This window comes from Cydia splendana, chromosome 13 (genome assembly GCF_910591565.1).
Source record: "Cydia splendana chromosome 13, ilCydSple1.2, whole genome shotgun sequence".
Lineage (NCBI taxonomy): Eukaryota > Metazoa > Arthropoda > Insecta > Lepidoptera > Tortricidae > Cydia > Cydia splendana.
In genome coordinates this window covers 16,775,236-16,789,343 of record NC_085972.1, presented here as the reverse complement: position 1 = coordinate 16,789,343, position 14,108 = coordinate 16,775,236, and the positions used below count along the sequence as shown (strand labels likewise).

Here is a 14,108-nt window from a genome sequence, read left to right as displayed (position 1 = left end):
AAGATTCAAAATGTACGTGTCGCGAAGTCTAAATCTAAATCTTATCTGAATTTTAATTATAATTAACAGTCAATGCACATTCATTCAACGTTTGAAAATAACATATAAACTCCCATTGTTATGGTATAAACATGGCTTCATTAACCACATAGAAAACTCATAAAGATAACTGCAACCGATCACCAGTTTAATTTGTTCCCAAACACCACGCACTAGAGTTCAAATTAAAAGTACATCGCGTAATCATTTATTTTTAAGAATAACTTGCAAGGTTGACAAGCCGGGAGCCCGAGACGATAATAAACATTAATCAGTCCCACGCGACCGGCGGCGCGGGCGCACGTTTCAGTCCGCGTTCCAATTTCAAAATGTTAACGGTTAAACTTGTATTCCTTTTCGCGTGTGTGGCCTTGGCTTTAAGCCAGGGGTCGAAACCCGTGGTAAGGGTCACCCAGGGGATGTTGCAGGGGTCGTGGAAGGTATCGACCAAGGGACGGCCGTATGCCAGCTTTGAAGGAGTACCGTATGCCAGGCCGCCGGTTGGAAAGTATAGGTTCAGGGTACGTGTTATGGGTGACTAAAACTAATAAGAGAAATGTTGTCGACCGTATTTCATTATATTTTAACATTTTTAACTCGTTGAAGGCAAGACACTACTTTGAACTAATATTCACTTTTTACTGACTGCTTATATTATTATTGCCTGCAGTTAAATGTCATTATGGATATCATGCTTACTGGTTACGGTTGAAAACATTTAATTTAAAATTTAGTGAAGTTATTTATGAGTTATGAGAAATAAGAATTGCACTTTTTTTAATACTTATTTATTATTTATTTCTTTTCAACAACGTCGTTCTACATATGACAAATTATAATTAAATTAAATTACATGTTCAGTTGTATAAATACAATAAATAAAAATAAATATTAGAGGTAGGTGAATTTTACACATATCGACCACAGTAAGCTCAGTATGGTATAGGCTTGTGTTGTGAGTACTAGCCAACGATATCACTACACCTTATAACAATAAAACAAAGTTTGCCGCCGCGTCTTTCTGTCTGTATGTTCGCGATAAACTCAAAAATCTACTGAACGGATTTCACCTATCAATAGAGTGATTATACTGATTATTGAAGAAGGTGTAAGTACTTATAGGCATTAAAAATAACATAAAACTAGTAAGAAGTACAAAGACGATCTTATCCCTTTGAGGGATCTCTTCCAGTTAACCTTTGAGTAGATGAGAGGAGAGAGTGAAGAAAAAAAAGAGGTATAAAGATATAAAGCAACTAATATACAACATTGGAAATATAGGCAAATTAATCAGTCAGATCAGATAACCATAACTTCTTTAACCTCCCCTTGAGCGACGCAACCGATTGTGCCTGTCAGAGGGAAACAGGCAGCTCATTCCACAGCTTCACTGAACGCACTGCGAAGGATATGTTGTATCCACGGAGATTTATGAGGGAGGATGGCAAGGCAAGTGATAAGCGCTAGAACGCAGACGGTGGCCACTGCCTTCAGCCAGAAATTGAAATTTTTGAGAGAGGTATAGAGGAGAAGAAGGTGTAAAAAGAACTTTAAAGAAGGGTGTGAAGATCTCTACGGCGGCGGAAGCCAATTGAGTTTTTGACGATAGTACCTAAGTCACATGATCGTACTTCCGTAGCCCGAAAATGAATCTTAATACAGACTTCTGTAAGCGCTCTAACTTGCCTAGGAGTTATTCTGTCATGTCAAGATTCACAGCGTCGTAGTCAAGTAAAGGCAGTAACAGAGAGCGAGCCAGCATGGCTTTGGTATCAAGTGGAAGAAAGTTAGGCGCCTTAAAGAATGGAGAGATCCAAACAGCTTTTTGCTCAATTGAGTGACAAGAGGCGCCCAGGAAAGTGTCTGATCCATCTTGATCCCTAGATCTTTAACAGTAGGTGAGAAAGGAACTGGTATACCATCAAACAAAATTCTAGGTGCCAGCTCAGACAATACGGAGATGTGATGAGGACTTCCGAAAACGATCGCATGCGACTTCATGGCGTTGACTTTTAAACCGAAACTCCGAAAGATGAAGCCCACAAACAGACGGATTCTAAGTCGGCGTTAATTTGGCTTACGAGGAAATCGAAATCGTCAAGGTTGGCAGCTAAATAAATTTGCAGATCGTCTGCATAAAGGTGGTAACAAGATGTTAAAGACTTTGTAATGTTATTTATAAAAATGAAAATTATATAATATATAGAAAACATCCATAACTCAGGAACAAAATTTTTTCTTCGTGCTACGTAGGCTGGGACACTACCCACTAGGCTATGACGTCTTCAAAGTCACTACAAAATAACAAACAATATTCTTTTGACTATAGACTATATGCCCACTTATTTCGCGTTTTTACCAACGTTTTGGCAGAAAACCGTTTTTACGCCTACATACGAACTATTTTATTCCAAACTTGTTTACATACTCACGCTATATTATTGACCGAAGCGAAGCGAAGGTCTACGTTTTGACTCGGGCATTTTGCTTTCGTATGTCCGGATGTTCTCCTCTACAGGTCGCAATTCTTAACCGATTCTCATGAAATTTTGTGACCAGATTCTATGACTAAATAATTTTTTTTTGTCAATCCGGTTTTTGGAAATTTTAAAAAATGGCGGAGTCGTGATACCTGTCGCCTAAACAAATAGTCGTATCGATATCATAAGAGTTTTTTCTTTTTGATATATGTTTATAGATTAAATGGCCAAAAATTCAGAAAATTTGTATCTCTGGTTTCGGCGGTATTTATTTAGATATTTAGTTTTTACTTGAGAATGAGTAGCTAAATTTCGTCAGCTTTAGTAAGAACTATCATGGCGCATTTTGCAAACGTTCGCTTTTTTGTTTGCATAGGGAGGTCCCTGGTTCCATCCCCAGTGATTGTATGCTGCTACATAACTTTTTGTATTTTTTTATACTTAAATTTCCTATCAATTGTTGTTTTTTATTTTATTTTTTTATTTTGAAAAAATTAAAAAAATCGTATTTTTTATTTATCAAGCGCGGGCTAAGCGCATTCGTTTATTTTTTGCAAGAGATGATGGCTTTTTGCGCTTTAAAGAAAATTTGATTCTTGAATATACGGCGCCATACCTTTGGCCTATGCTCGTCTAGATGGCGACACCATTTTATATTTAACAATTTTTACTCATATCAGTAAAAGAACATGGGTCAAAATCATATGGCGTTCTAAAAATAAAAAAAATCATTTATCCATACATATATACATTTATTGATTTTTTTTTTCATTTTCATTTTAATCCTGTATCGAAAGATGGCAGTAAATTTACTGTGACTACAAAATTTAGTATGACAATAACCCTCTACTACATATAGGGACCGTGCGCGTTGGAGGGTCTGCCATCTTGTGGCCTGAATCGGAAACATGTATATTGCCAAAACAAGTTCTACCATCTACCGTTCTTGTAGGTACGTTTCCTTATGCATAGTAGGTTCTGTCATCTTGTGGACTACATCGGAAGCATAAACGTCACATTTACGCCTCACGCCAAAAATCTGACGGCTCCTATGCTACCCCCTATAGTTCACGCGCGCCCACTATAGGGACCGTGCGCGTTGGAGGGCCTGCCATCTTGTGGCCTGAATCGGAAACATATGTGCACATGTACATTGCCAAAGCAAGTGCTACCATCTACCGTTCTCGTAAGTACGTTTCCTTGTGCATAGTAGGTTCTGCCATCTCGTCTACATCGGAATCATAAACTACATATCTACGCTTCGCGCCAAAGATCTGACGGCTCCTGTGCTGCCACCTATACACTTTATTCTCTTTAGATTAGATATTTAAATTCTTACTCGAGAATAAGTAACCAAATTTCGTCAGCTCATCTAAATGCTATCATAGCGCAGTTGGAAAGACGCTTACAAGCAAGGATATGGGATAGGTACCCGGTTCGATCCCCAGTAAATGCAATTTTTTTTATTTATGTTTTGCACTTAATCATCATATTGCTGATTGATCAAGCGAGCGCGAAGCGCGAGGTAAGCGTATTCGTTTGAGTTTTTGTTTGAAAATTTTTTTAGCGATTTTAGTTCAAGGGCATGGCTGTTCCAGGAGTCAATTTCCACTTACGTTTATAGCATGGGCGGTCACCATCCATAAATCGCAGGGGTTAACATTGACTAGGGTAGTGGTCGACCTTGGGCTCAGGGAACTAGCTGTAGGTTGCTCGTACGTTGCGCTTTCCCGGGTTCAAAGTCTAACTAACAATAATGTTAGTTAGACTTTGAGCCTTTTAATTTGGATCGCCTCGCTAAAATGGCCCATAGTTTCCGCAAATCATTTTTTCTTCGAGGCAATTACTCCGTTTTCATTTTTTCCCAGTGGAATTTCTTCGCTTTATTTAATTTTTCGTGTACATTTTTTCATAAACTAAATTTTCCTTTTCTCAATTTATTCCCTTTTCTTTTTAATCCCAGTAGTTAAAATAACCAGTAGGTTTTTTTTTCACTAACTAAATATTCTCTATCTCCATATTTTCTCTTTTTTTTAATGCTAGTGGTAAAAATAACCAGGTTTTTTTCAAATAGGTAGGTTAGGGTTATTTTTTTTGATGACCCTAAAAACGAAACTGCTCCCAGAGATAGGTAGGTTAGGGTTATTTTTTTTTTGATGACCCTAAAAACGAAACTGCTCCCAGAGATAGGTAGGTTAGGGTTATTTTTTTTTGATGACCCTAAAAACGAATCTGCTCCCAGAGATAGGTAGGTTAGAGTTATTGGCTGACAGCGTTTGGTTTTTTACTTGTAGTTTTGTAGATTATGTTTTAATTTTAGTGTTTTTGATATTTATTGTATGTGAAATACCTACAAGTAACAAATATAATTACTACACTATTAACATACAGTAACAAGAAAATATTATCCTAGATATTTAAAAGAACGAAACCTATAAGGAAAAGATTAATTTAAAAATATTAAAAATAGGCGATTGCGGAAGAAAACCATTGGGAAAATATGGGAACGGAGTAATTGCTACCGAGAATGAATGATTTCGGGAAATTATGGGCAACGCAAAATATGAGAACGGAGTAATTGCCTCGAAGAAAAAATGATTTTCGGAAATTATGGGCCACACTCGCGCACGAAGCTTCTTAGTTGCAGTTTACAGGTTAATTCAAAGGTAATGTTGGTTTCCTAACATAAGTAGAGTTAGACCAAGAAAAGTCTGCAGAGATTTTGACACTGGCACAAATAACATTGGAACTGCGTGTGCTGTCAAAATCTCTGCAGACTTTTCTTGGTCTAACTCTATCCACTTTTCTATACAATTAGTATGGCGACGTGTATACTTAAGGGGCATCGACCGTACACTGACATCGGGATGATATTTTTATCATGTTATTTAGTAGTCATCGTGCGTCTCGCTTGCGCCAATACATGTACGGACAAGAACGAGTGAAATGCACGATAACTAAATGACATCAGTTAGATAGATGTCTTTCTGATATCAGTGTAAGTTTGAATTGGCCTGTTAGCCAAAAATTGTTTCGTATGTCCATATGTTCTACTCTACAGGTCGCATATCTAAACCAATTCCCGAATTTTGTAAGCAATTGATAGTTAAGTTTTTATGGTCAAATTAGATTCTCTAAATTCTTCAAAACAACGGAACCATACATTTATTCAGTTTTAAACTCTGCTCGCGAGGTCTACAGCTCACAGAGCCACTAGTATATGTCGAGTACCGAGGGTCTTAAAGGCGGTGGGCGCGTGGGGTAGTATCTCGATGTATTACTTCACAGCTAAACCAGTATGCTACCATGCTACCAGTGCATGAAATAGACATTAGGACTCGTTAACCATACTAGTGCCTACTATACTTCAGTACTAAATGTTTAAAAGAACTAATTGCTATTTTTAACTCAAGGGAGCGATATGAAAGTAAAAAGAAACCGTTTAAATCTTTATTCAAGTCAAACTAGGCCGGCTTCAACCCTACATATCTGACCTGAGAAGATTTAGCCCTATATGGGACCGGCAACAAACTCAGAGGGACAAATCTTTTCAAAACAAGTTAAAACAACACATAACACATCATTTCTTTATTTCACAAAAGTAAGCTTCTAATGAAACATAAGAAATCAAAATAACACTTGAAATAAAACACTTAGCTAAATGGTTAAAGAACGCGGGATTCTATAAGCTATCAGAATAATCCTTCAGGAACGTAGCGAGTTAGGCACGAAGTTGGCTAACGAGTACGTCCGATCTCTAGGGCGGTCCGAACAAGAAGAACTACCAGCGGCGGAGCCACACTGCTCCCGCCTCCAAGTCAAGTTGGCAAACCTGCTCGACCAGTCTACCAACATAACAAAAATGCCAACTCGTGCTTACGCTCACTCGAGAGAAACCTCTCGACGTTCCAAAGCCTTCTACCTGTCATCTTAGTTCAACAACACGCCAATAGATGGCGTTACTCTCTACCCAACTTTATTTCAACAATGCTCCAATAGACGGCGTTACTCTCTACACAACTTTATTTATTTTGTTACAACCAAATAATACGTAGCTCAACATTGCTAATCGATTTTATACAGGCGTCTAAAATAATGAACTATAACGCTGCAATACGTCTTTCTGGTGTCAGGCTCCGACATATATATATTTTTTGTCTGGGTAACTATATTTGTTTAGTGTCTACTCGTATTTGGTTGCCGTTGTTATAATCGTGGGATTTAAATATGTATATTCTAATACTGCATAACAATCTAAATTATGCAGCAATCTGCTAGTTCCATAGTCAATTTTAACCCACTTCTAGCCGAGAATACAGATCACTACAAAAATCTGGGACCAATTATTAAAGGCCACCTCACACTCTGGATAGCGTCTTGCGCCGGCGTCAAGTCAGTGCTATGGAAAATAGCGTCGTTGCCCAGTTGAGCCATCGTTGCATCGAGCAGCACCTAGACGTCAAGTGACGTCAACGCTCGGTAGACGCTAGTGTGGGGTGGCTCGTGTGTTTTTAAAAAAGACAATTTTGACAAAAACTTACATGTCAAAGATGATCTTTATTTGACATTAGTCACAATAATACTCATTAATATATTGATGCGAGCGAAATGCAAGGAGAATGTACAGTCGCCATCAAATATATCGGAGCTGCCGAGGTGGTCAAAAATATCTGAACACGCACTCTAGCGCCTTGAAAATAGAGGCGTGTTCCGATATTTGTGAGCACCTTGGCCGCTCCGATATATCTGATGGCGACTGTACTCGGAATATGAAATCAGAAGCGGTATCATGGTCGCATTTTTATCACCTGTCATGCCATGCGTCACTTTCGCACTTACATATTTGTTAGAACGTGACAGGCATGGTGACAAATGATAAAGAGCCGACCATCTTAGCCCTACAGGACCGTATTTTAATGTGCCTCCAGGCTATAATATTATATAACTCCAGGCTATACCAAGTTTAATATAGAACCTTGTTTAGAAACTTGTAACTGAATTGGGAAAGTTAAAGTTCCAATATGGCAGTTATACTTGTATGAGTTTAAAATGGCCTCTTTGGTATACTTAGCTAAAGGCAACGTGCATTTTCAATAGAGGAATAATCAATATTATTATAATCATTCCAGTCTCAAAACTTATTTTACGATATCGACAATTTTCATAGGCCAATAATTAGATTTGCATATCTGAAGGACTTAGAATCTGGAACCGTAGATTATGCCTAGTTTACATCTATTCTGCCCGGTTCACATTATTCCAGTCCAGTGATCCAGCGGGCTAATCAAGTCCAGTGCTGGACTGGAGCATAATCGTTTACATTATTTCAGTCTTTTAAGAGAAGCTGGATTGGTAACACATCGGTGACAATGATCGATGAATGATCGGTGAAAGAAACTCAAAAATTGTTTAAAAACTGCTCATTTACTACTGTTACAAGAAGTAGGTAAGTGATTTAGTAGATGAACTAAAACGAGGCAATCGGGTTTGGATGATGGATGATGGGCGGATTGGCGCATATCTCGGTTTTTATAAAAATCAGACGTGATGTCCCAAAGACATGCATGTTCTCTGTATAAAGAGACAAAATGAAGAGTTTGATCCTCATTCAATTTCATTATTAACTTTGGAAGTTGTCCCCAAAACAACTATCTCGTATTCACTGTTAAACGTTCAATCTAGCACTGGATTGCAACTGGAATGGCTGTCTACACTATTCCACAGTGGCGCTGGATTGGGTGAGCTGGAATGAAAAGTTGACGGTCTCTCCAGTCACTGGACTGGAATGCTCACTGGAATGGGTACATTCCAGTGCATTCCAGTGTCGGTTCACATTATTCCAGTAGCATTCCAGCACTGGATTGGATTGCTGGACTGGAATAATGTGAACCGACCATTCCAGTGGCATTCCAGTCCAGTAATCGAATCAGGCGCTGGAATGCTACTGGAATAATGTGAAGCGGCACTGGAATATAATCATTCCAGTAAGCATTTCAGTCCAGTGACTGGAATGATGGTCTTTTTTATTCCAGCTCACCCAATCCAGCGCCACTGGAATAATGTAGTCAATCCAAAAACACGATGTATAATACAATGATCACCTTTATGCAAAAACTAGAAACAATTGCCATTATTAATATTCATATTTTCTGTCTAGTTACCTAGAGATAAGAGGTTCAATCTGGCGACAGGTTTCATTCAAGGTAACCGAGTTTCTATTTATAAATATAAGACTCAACTGGTCACGAAGCGTAAATAGTACCTACTTTTGATGACTTGGTAATGCATGTTTGAGTGCAGTGCGATATTTAAATCACTACACTTTATAAAACAAAGTCCCCCGTCGCGTCTGTCTATTTGTGTGTCTGTATTTCGCGATAAACTCAAAAACTACTAAATGGATTTTCATGTGGTTTTCACCTATCAATAGTGATTATTGAGGAAGGTTTAGGTATATAATTTGTTAAGGTTTTGTGTAACCCGTGAGATGCCGGGGCGGGTAGCTAGTTACCTATAAGATTGCTCCGCCCTTGCAGGGTCCATATAATTAGTATTATTGAATACTATGTAATATGTTAGCAATAAATGCTTTTGACTTTTGTAGGCCTTTTAGCGCGATTTGGGCCGCACGGTAAAGTCGTTCAGTTATAATGTAGAAATTTAACCTCGCGAAGTATTGCCAGATGGCCTATGATGGTCGCTCTTATCGACGTGATTGCGTAATACTGACAGTGTTTCCCACAAATGTTGATTCTCCGTATTATTTTTCCACTCGCAAATTTAATGTGTTCCTTGGAGTTAACAGCTTGAATGTACCCTTTATGAATCAGGCACACACATTCCCAAACTTCTAATATCTTTGACTTACCGGTGTATCCCAAATCAGTGAACTTTAGACAACGTTAATGAAATGGTTAATTGATAAAGTACGGAAAACATTATTTGTTGAGCCGGGCCAAAACACGACAGATTCTGGAACTCTACGAGACGCTCCTCCTTCCTTATCGTGTTTCCTTCTCTTAGAGAGGCGAAACACGTGTCGGTACTTTTGGTGGTGTTTTGTTGTATTTATTTTATTTGCGTATTTATTTTCGCAGTGCGAGGGTGGGAACAATAAATGCATGCAAAAAGTACAAGTACGTAATTGGAAATTCCGGTATTTGCATTATAGCAAAAGGTGATAGGTGAAATTAATATAATGTAGAATAATATATTATTCCATATTAAAAATATTAATATATTATAATTACAGAAGGAGCATTTAACATGGCTAATAGATCTAGTGGACCGCGGTCGCGCAACCAATATAGGAATACAAAGGAATTACTCGAAAACTTCGTAAACGTAATCACGTAAACTTCATCATGGTTCTTTGTTTTCCTTACTCAAAATAGGTACCGTATTCGATATAGACTACAAAATAAATGCTCAATAGCCTTTCCCAATCGTCACGTTGTAGTATCTAATGCAACTACGAGTACCTATTATAAAATTACTTATGAACATTTTTAATTTGTATGTGCGTGACGCCCCTGTCAATTTATTTTTACATGCCAAAAATTAACTCATTTATTTGTAATATCATGATATATTAATTACGAAAGTGTCTAAAAAAGATCTGAAGACAAATTTGGTTATAAGGGTCACCTCACACTAGCGTCTTTAGAGCGTGGCGTCTAGTCAGCGCTATGTAAAATGGCGTCACTGCGCAGCCGTTTCGTGGAGCAGCAGCCATTAAGTTGACTAAATAGACGCCGACGACGCTCGGGACTCGGGAGTCGCTATTAGTGTAGGTCTCACTTAAAGTTTAGAAATTTCCCACACAATTTGATGCAAGTTATTAGTGTCCGAGTGAAAAGGTCCCAATTAACACTGCAATTTAAGTCTCAAGCGGTGTATTATACAGTCAATATTCCTTTGCAGTTTACGTTAATTATACGAGTTAGCAAATTGAAAACCCAGAGGAAAGTTTAGCAATTAACGGTAATTCTTAACGTTTACTTTTAACTGCTTTTTGTTCTTCTTAACGAGGAAAATCGCCCCGCGTACTTGTACAAGTACAGATTCGCATTTCCGGTTGAACTTCAAAATGGCGAAGTCGTCTAGAGATAACTTTTTTTGTTTATTGCTTAATTAAACTGTCAATATCTGGGAGACCGATCTTTGCTCGGAAAATATATAAAAACTCAAAAATTCACGTTTTCCCAGAGATAAGACCTATCTAGATCAATTTATCGCCCCCGAAAACCACCATATAGCAAATTTCATCGAAATCATTAGAGCCGTTTCCGAGATCATCAGATCCATGTGAGTTTTTATATGTTTTCACAGCAAAGCTCGGTCTCCCAGATATTAGATATATAAATAAACAAGAATTGCTCGTTTAAAGGTATTAGATATTGATAGCGTATTATGCAGTGAACTAGCGTGGGAGTATGCAGCTAATGAAGAATTAATCTTGAAACGCGTTTAACCATTATTTAGTTAACAACGAGCTATCACTTTACTAAAAGCGACTACCGAATAACTTCATGCTCTACGAGCACACATAAGCCATTAGTGAATTCATTATTTTGATGGAAGCCATTTTTTTAAGAAGAAGTATAAATTCAATTCGAGTTTAGAAGTTAAAGAAAAAATAAAGTTCCAAATTGGGTCTTACGATGAATATTATTTGATTGTTGTAGGAGCCTCAACACATGAAGCCATGGGTGGGATCGTGGGACGCGTCGAGGCCGCTTTCTGATTGTATGCAGTACGATCCCTTTGTGAAGAAAGTTGTAGGTAAGATAGCTGTTATCAACTTCACTTGTAAACTAGCTAACAAACCTATTTATTTATTTCAACCTTGTCTGGGACATATATAAATAAGTTACTTTAGAATATCAAACAAACACGTCTGGTGAATATCGATATGAATCTTTGGAAGTATATATTTAACCCTGATGACAAAAACTACAATTATTTGGTAACACTATTGAGCTGTCACTGAGCTCGGATCGGAGGCGAAATAACATCGTCACGTCTTCCTAAATAATTTCTTATTTGATTTTCCCTAGAATGCGTGGAAGCATTTTGTTATTAAGTAATTACTTTTTAGGGGTCCATACACAACTAGGAACCCTTATATTTTCGCCATGTCCGTCTGTCTGGCTGTCTGTCCGTCCGCGACTTAGTTCCGTGATCGTTAGCACTAGTTCAACTATAAGTCATACATGCGTATTCTGGTTTTAATAATAGCTTATAAATTAAATTAAATTAAATATCATTTATTATCAGGCAACTAAGGCCCATAGATACATACCTTACAAACTAACATACATACAATATAAAAACTTAAATACTAAAAAATAATTTTCGTGACGCAGTTTTCTGTTGCGGCGTCACTTGCTCTGGTGTAGGAATAATGAATATGAATTATTATGGATTAGATATGGATTGTATTTGTCAGTGTCAAAAGTGACGTTTTTGGTTGAACAATGCCACTTTTGACTTTGCCAGATCAAATCCATATCTAATCCAGATCGAATTATTAACCTGATTTAAACTTTCACGATTTTTACACATTATTAAATTGTACAACGGGACTTAATCGCGTATTTAAGTACCTACATATTAAGATTTAACTCCGACGTTTCGAGGACAGCGTTGTCCCCGTGGTCTCGGAGAAGACTGGCTAAATCTTAATATTTAAATACGCGATTAAGTCCGGTTGTACAATTTAATAATTACAAACCTGTTTTTAAAATTAGAATACCTGATAGGTGAAATTAAGCCTCTACGTATTATGCTCTTTCTTCCCAGGATCTGAGAACTGCTTGTACGTCAACGTGCACACCCCAAAGCTGAACGCCGGCGCAAACCTGCCGGTCCTGGTGTTCATTCACGGGGGCGCCTTCATGTACGGCGCTGGAGCCCTGTATGATGCCAGCAATGTCATGGACTGGGACATCGTGGTCGTCACGTTGAACTACAGGTTGGGGCCGCTAGGTAAGTCTACATTGTGTGATTGAGACCAAAAACTGATGGGATTGGAAAAAAGGAAGCAAAAAGTAATGCACATACTGTACGACCTGAGCTTAGAGTGTCCAATGAATTGTCTAAAAGGCCAGCGTGCACTCACGCCGCTCGTGTTGCATTTCTTTAACCTATTGAACGCCAAACGGCGCATCCATTTGCCGTGCCACTGACGCCACGGGGGTAAAATTTAGTTTTGTGAATAAATAATGCCAACCTAAAAGTGGGGTGTTTTTCAGTAGATTTTCATCAAAAAACGATCGACGTCAAATGCCGTCTTTGGGGTCTTTGGCGTCGTTGTCACGATTTTGCGTTGACGTCAATTGCCGCCTGTGGCGTTCAAAAGGTTAAGATCTGTGCACGCCGGATGCATGTGCGCGTTGTGATACACAGGTCCTTATGAGAGACGGCACACCACTTGCGTGACGTGTGTGTGCACGGCTCCAACATTGTGGTAACGTTTTTAAGTAAATATTCATTGATGATATGATGATTGATGATAACTTCTTCAGGTTTCCTGAGTACTGGTGACGAGCAAGCTCCAGGCAACGCAGGTCTGAAGGACCAATCATTTGCGCTGCAGTGGGTCAAGAACAACATCATGATGTTCGGGGGGAACCCGGATAGTGTTACGCTCACTGGTTGCTCTGCAGGCGGTGCCAGTGTACACTACCATTACCTTTCCCCTATGTCCAAAGGTCAGTTTGATAATATGTATCTAAAATTAGGAACAACATATTAAGGATAATGAACTAATGCTCAGTGGCAACCCGGATAGTATTACTCTGGCTAGCTGCTCCGAGGGCGGCGTGCCCGTGAAAAAGCGTGCACTACCACTACCTTTTCCTGATGTCCAAAGGTCAGTCTAATTGACGGTTGTCTAATTGACCTAAAGATTAGATTAGATTAATTTATTTATTATTGCAAATTACATGATATTTAACAATGTCATAAATGTCATATGTTTCCAAATAACATGAATTCACAAAAAGATCGTTAGATTGTAATTTGTAAACAATAATAATAATAGGGGAAGGTCGGGTAAAGCGAACACCCCAGGCAAAGCGAATTCGGCCGCCCAATCCTAAACTATTCGTCTTTGTCACACCACGCGGCTATATGATGTTCAGGATCCTTCACTCTGTAAGCGGCAAACGTCATAAGGAGCGGTCGCTGCGAGCGTCTGCGGGGACGATTCAAAACGTGTTTTTAGTGTAAAATATTCGATTTTGAAAGGTAAGTACATTGTTTGACATCTTGTCATAGTAATGATCTCGATTTTTAATGCAAGATGCATGCAGACTTCTATTGCTTAATAAAATATCTTCCTTTTACAATGGCAAAGTGGATCGGGCAAAGCGGATAGCGTGTTCACGTTGAATTTATGTGGTCAATTTTTTTTATGATAATATTTTGTTACAGATCGTATATAAATATCAAAAAAATACCGATGAGGGCTCTTGGCTAAAAGATGTCATAGAAATGGCTATCATAAATCATAACGTGAATTCGCTGTAAAAAAATCCTTAAAAATACCATGAAGACTTATGCTTATGAAATCAGTGAAAAATA

At 38.3% G+C, this 14,108-nt stretch overlaps 1 protein-coding gene across 1 annotated transcript in view; it reads left to right on the top strand.

The window, feature by feature from the left end:
• Positions 1–306: 306 nt before the first annotated feature.
• LOC134796202 (carboxylic ester hydrolase-like) overlaps positions 307–14,108 on the top strand; it is a 31,166-nt gene continuing 17,364 nt past the window's right edge. Inside the window, exons 1-4 of the mRNA XM_063768230.1 lie at positions 307–560; positions 11,207–11,303; positions 12,324–12,509; positions 13,049–13,234. Coding sequence (XP_063624300.1) covers positions 369–560; positions 11,207–11,303; positions 12,324–12,509; positions 13,049–13,234 — 661 coding nt within the window. The 5' untranslated portion in view covers positions 307–368. The remainder of the gene's footprint in view (positions 561–11,206; positions 11,304–12,323; positions 12,510–13,048; positions 13,235–14,108) is intronic.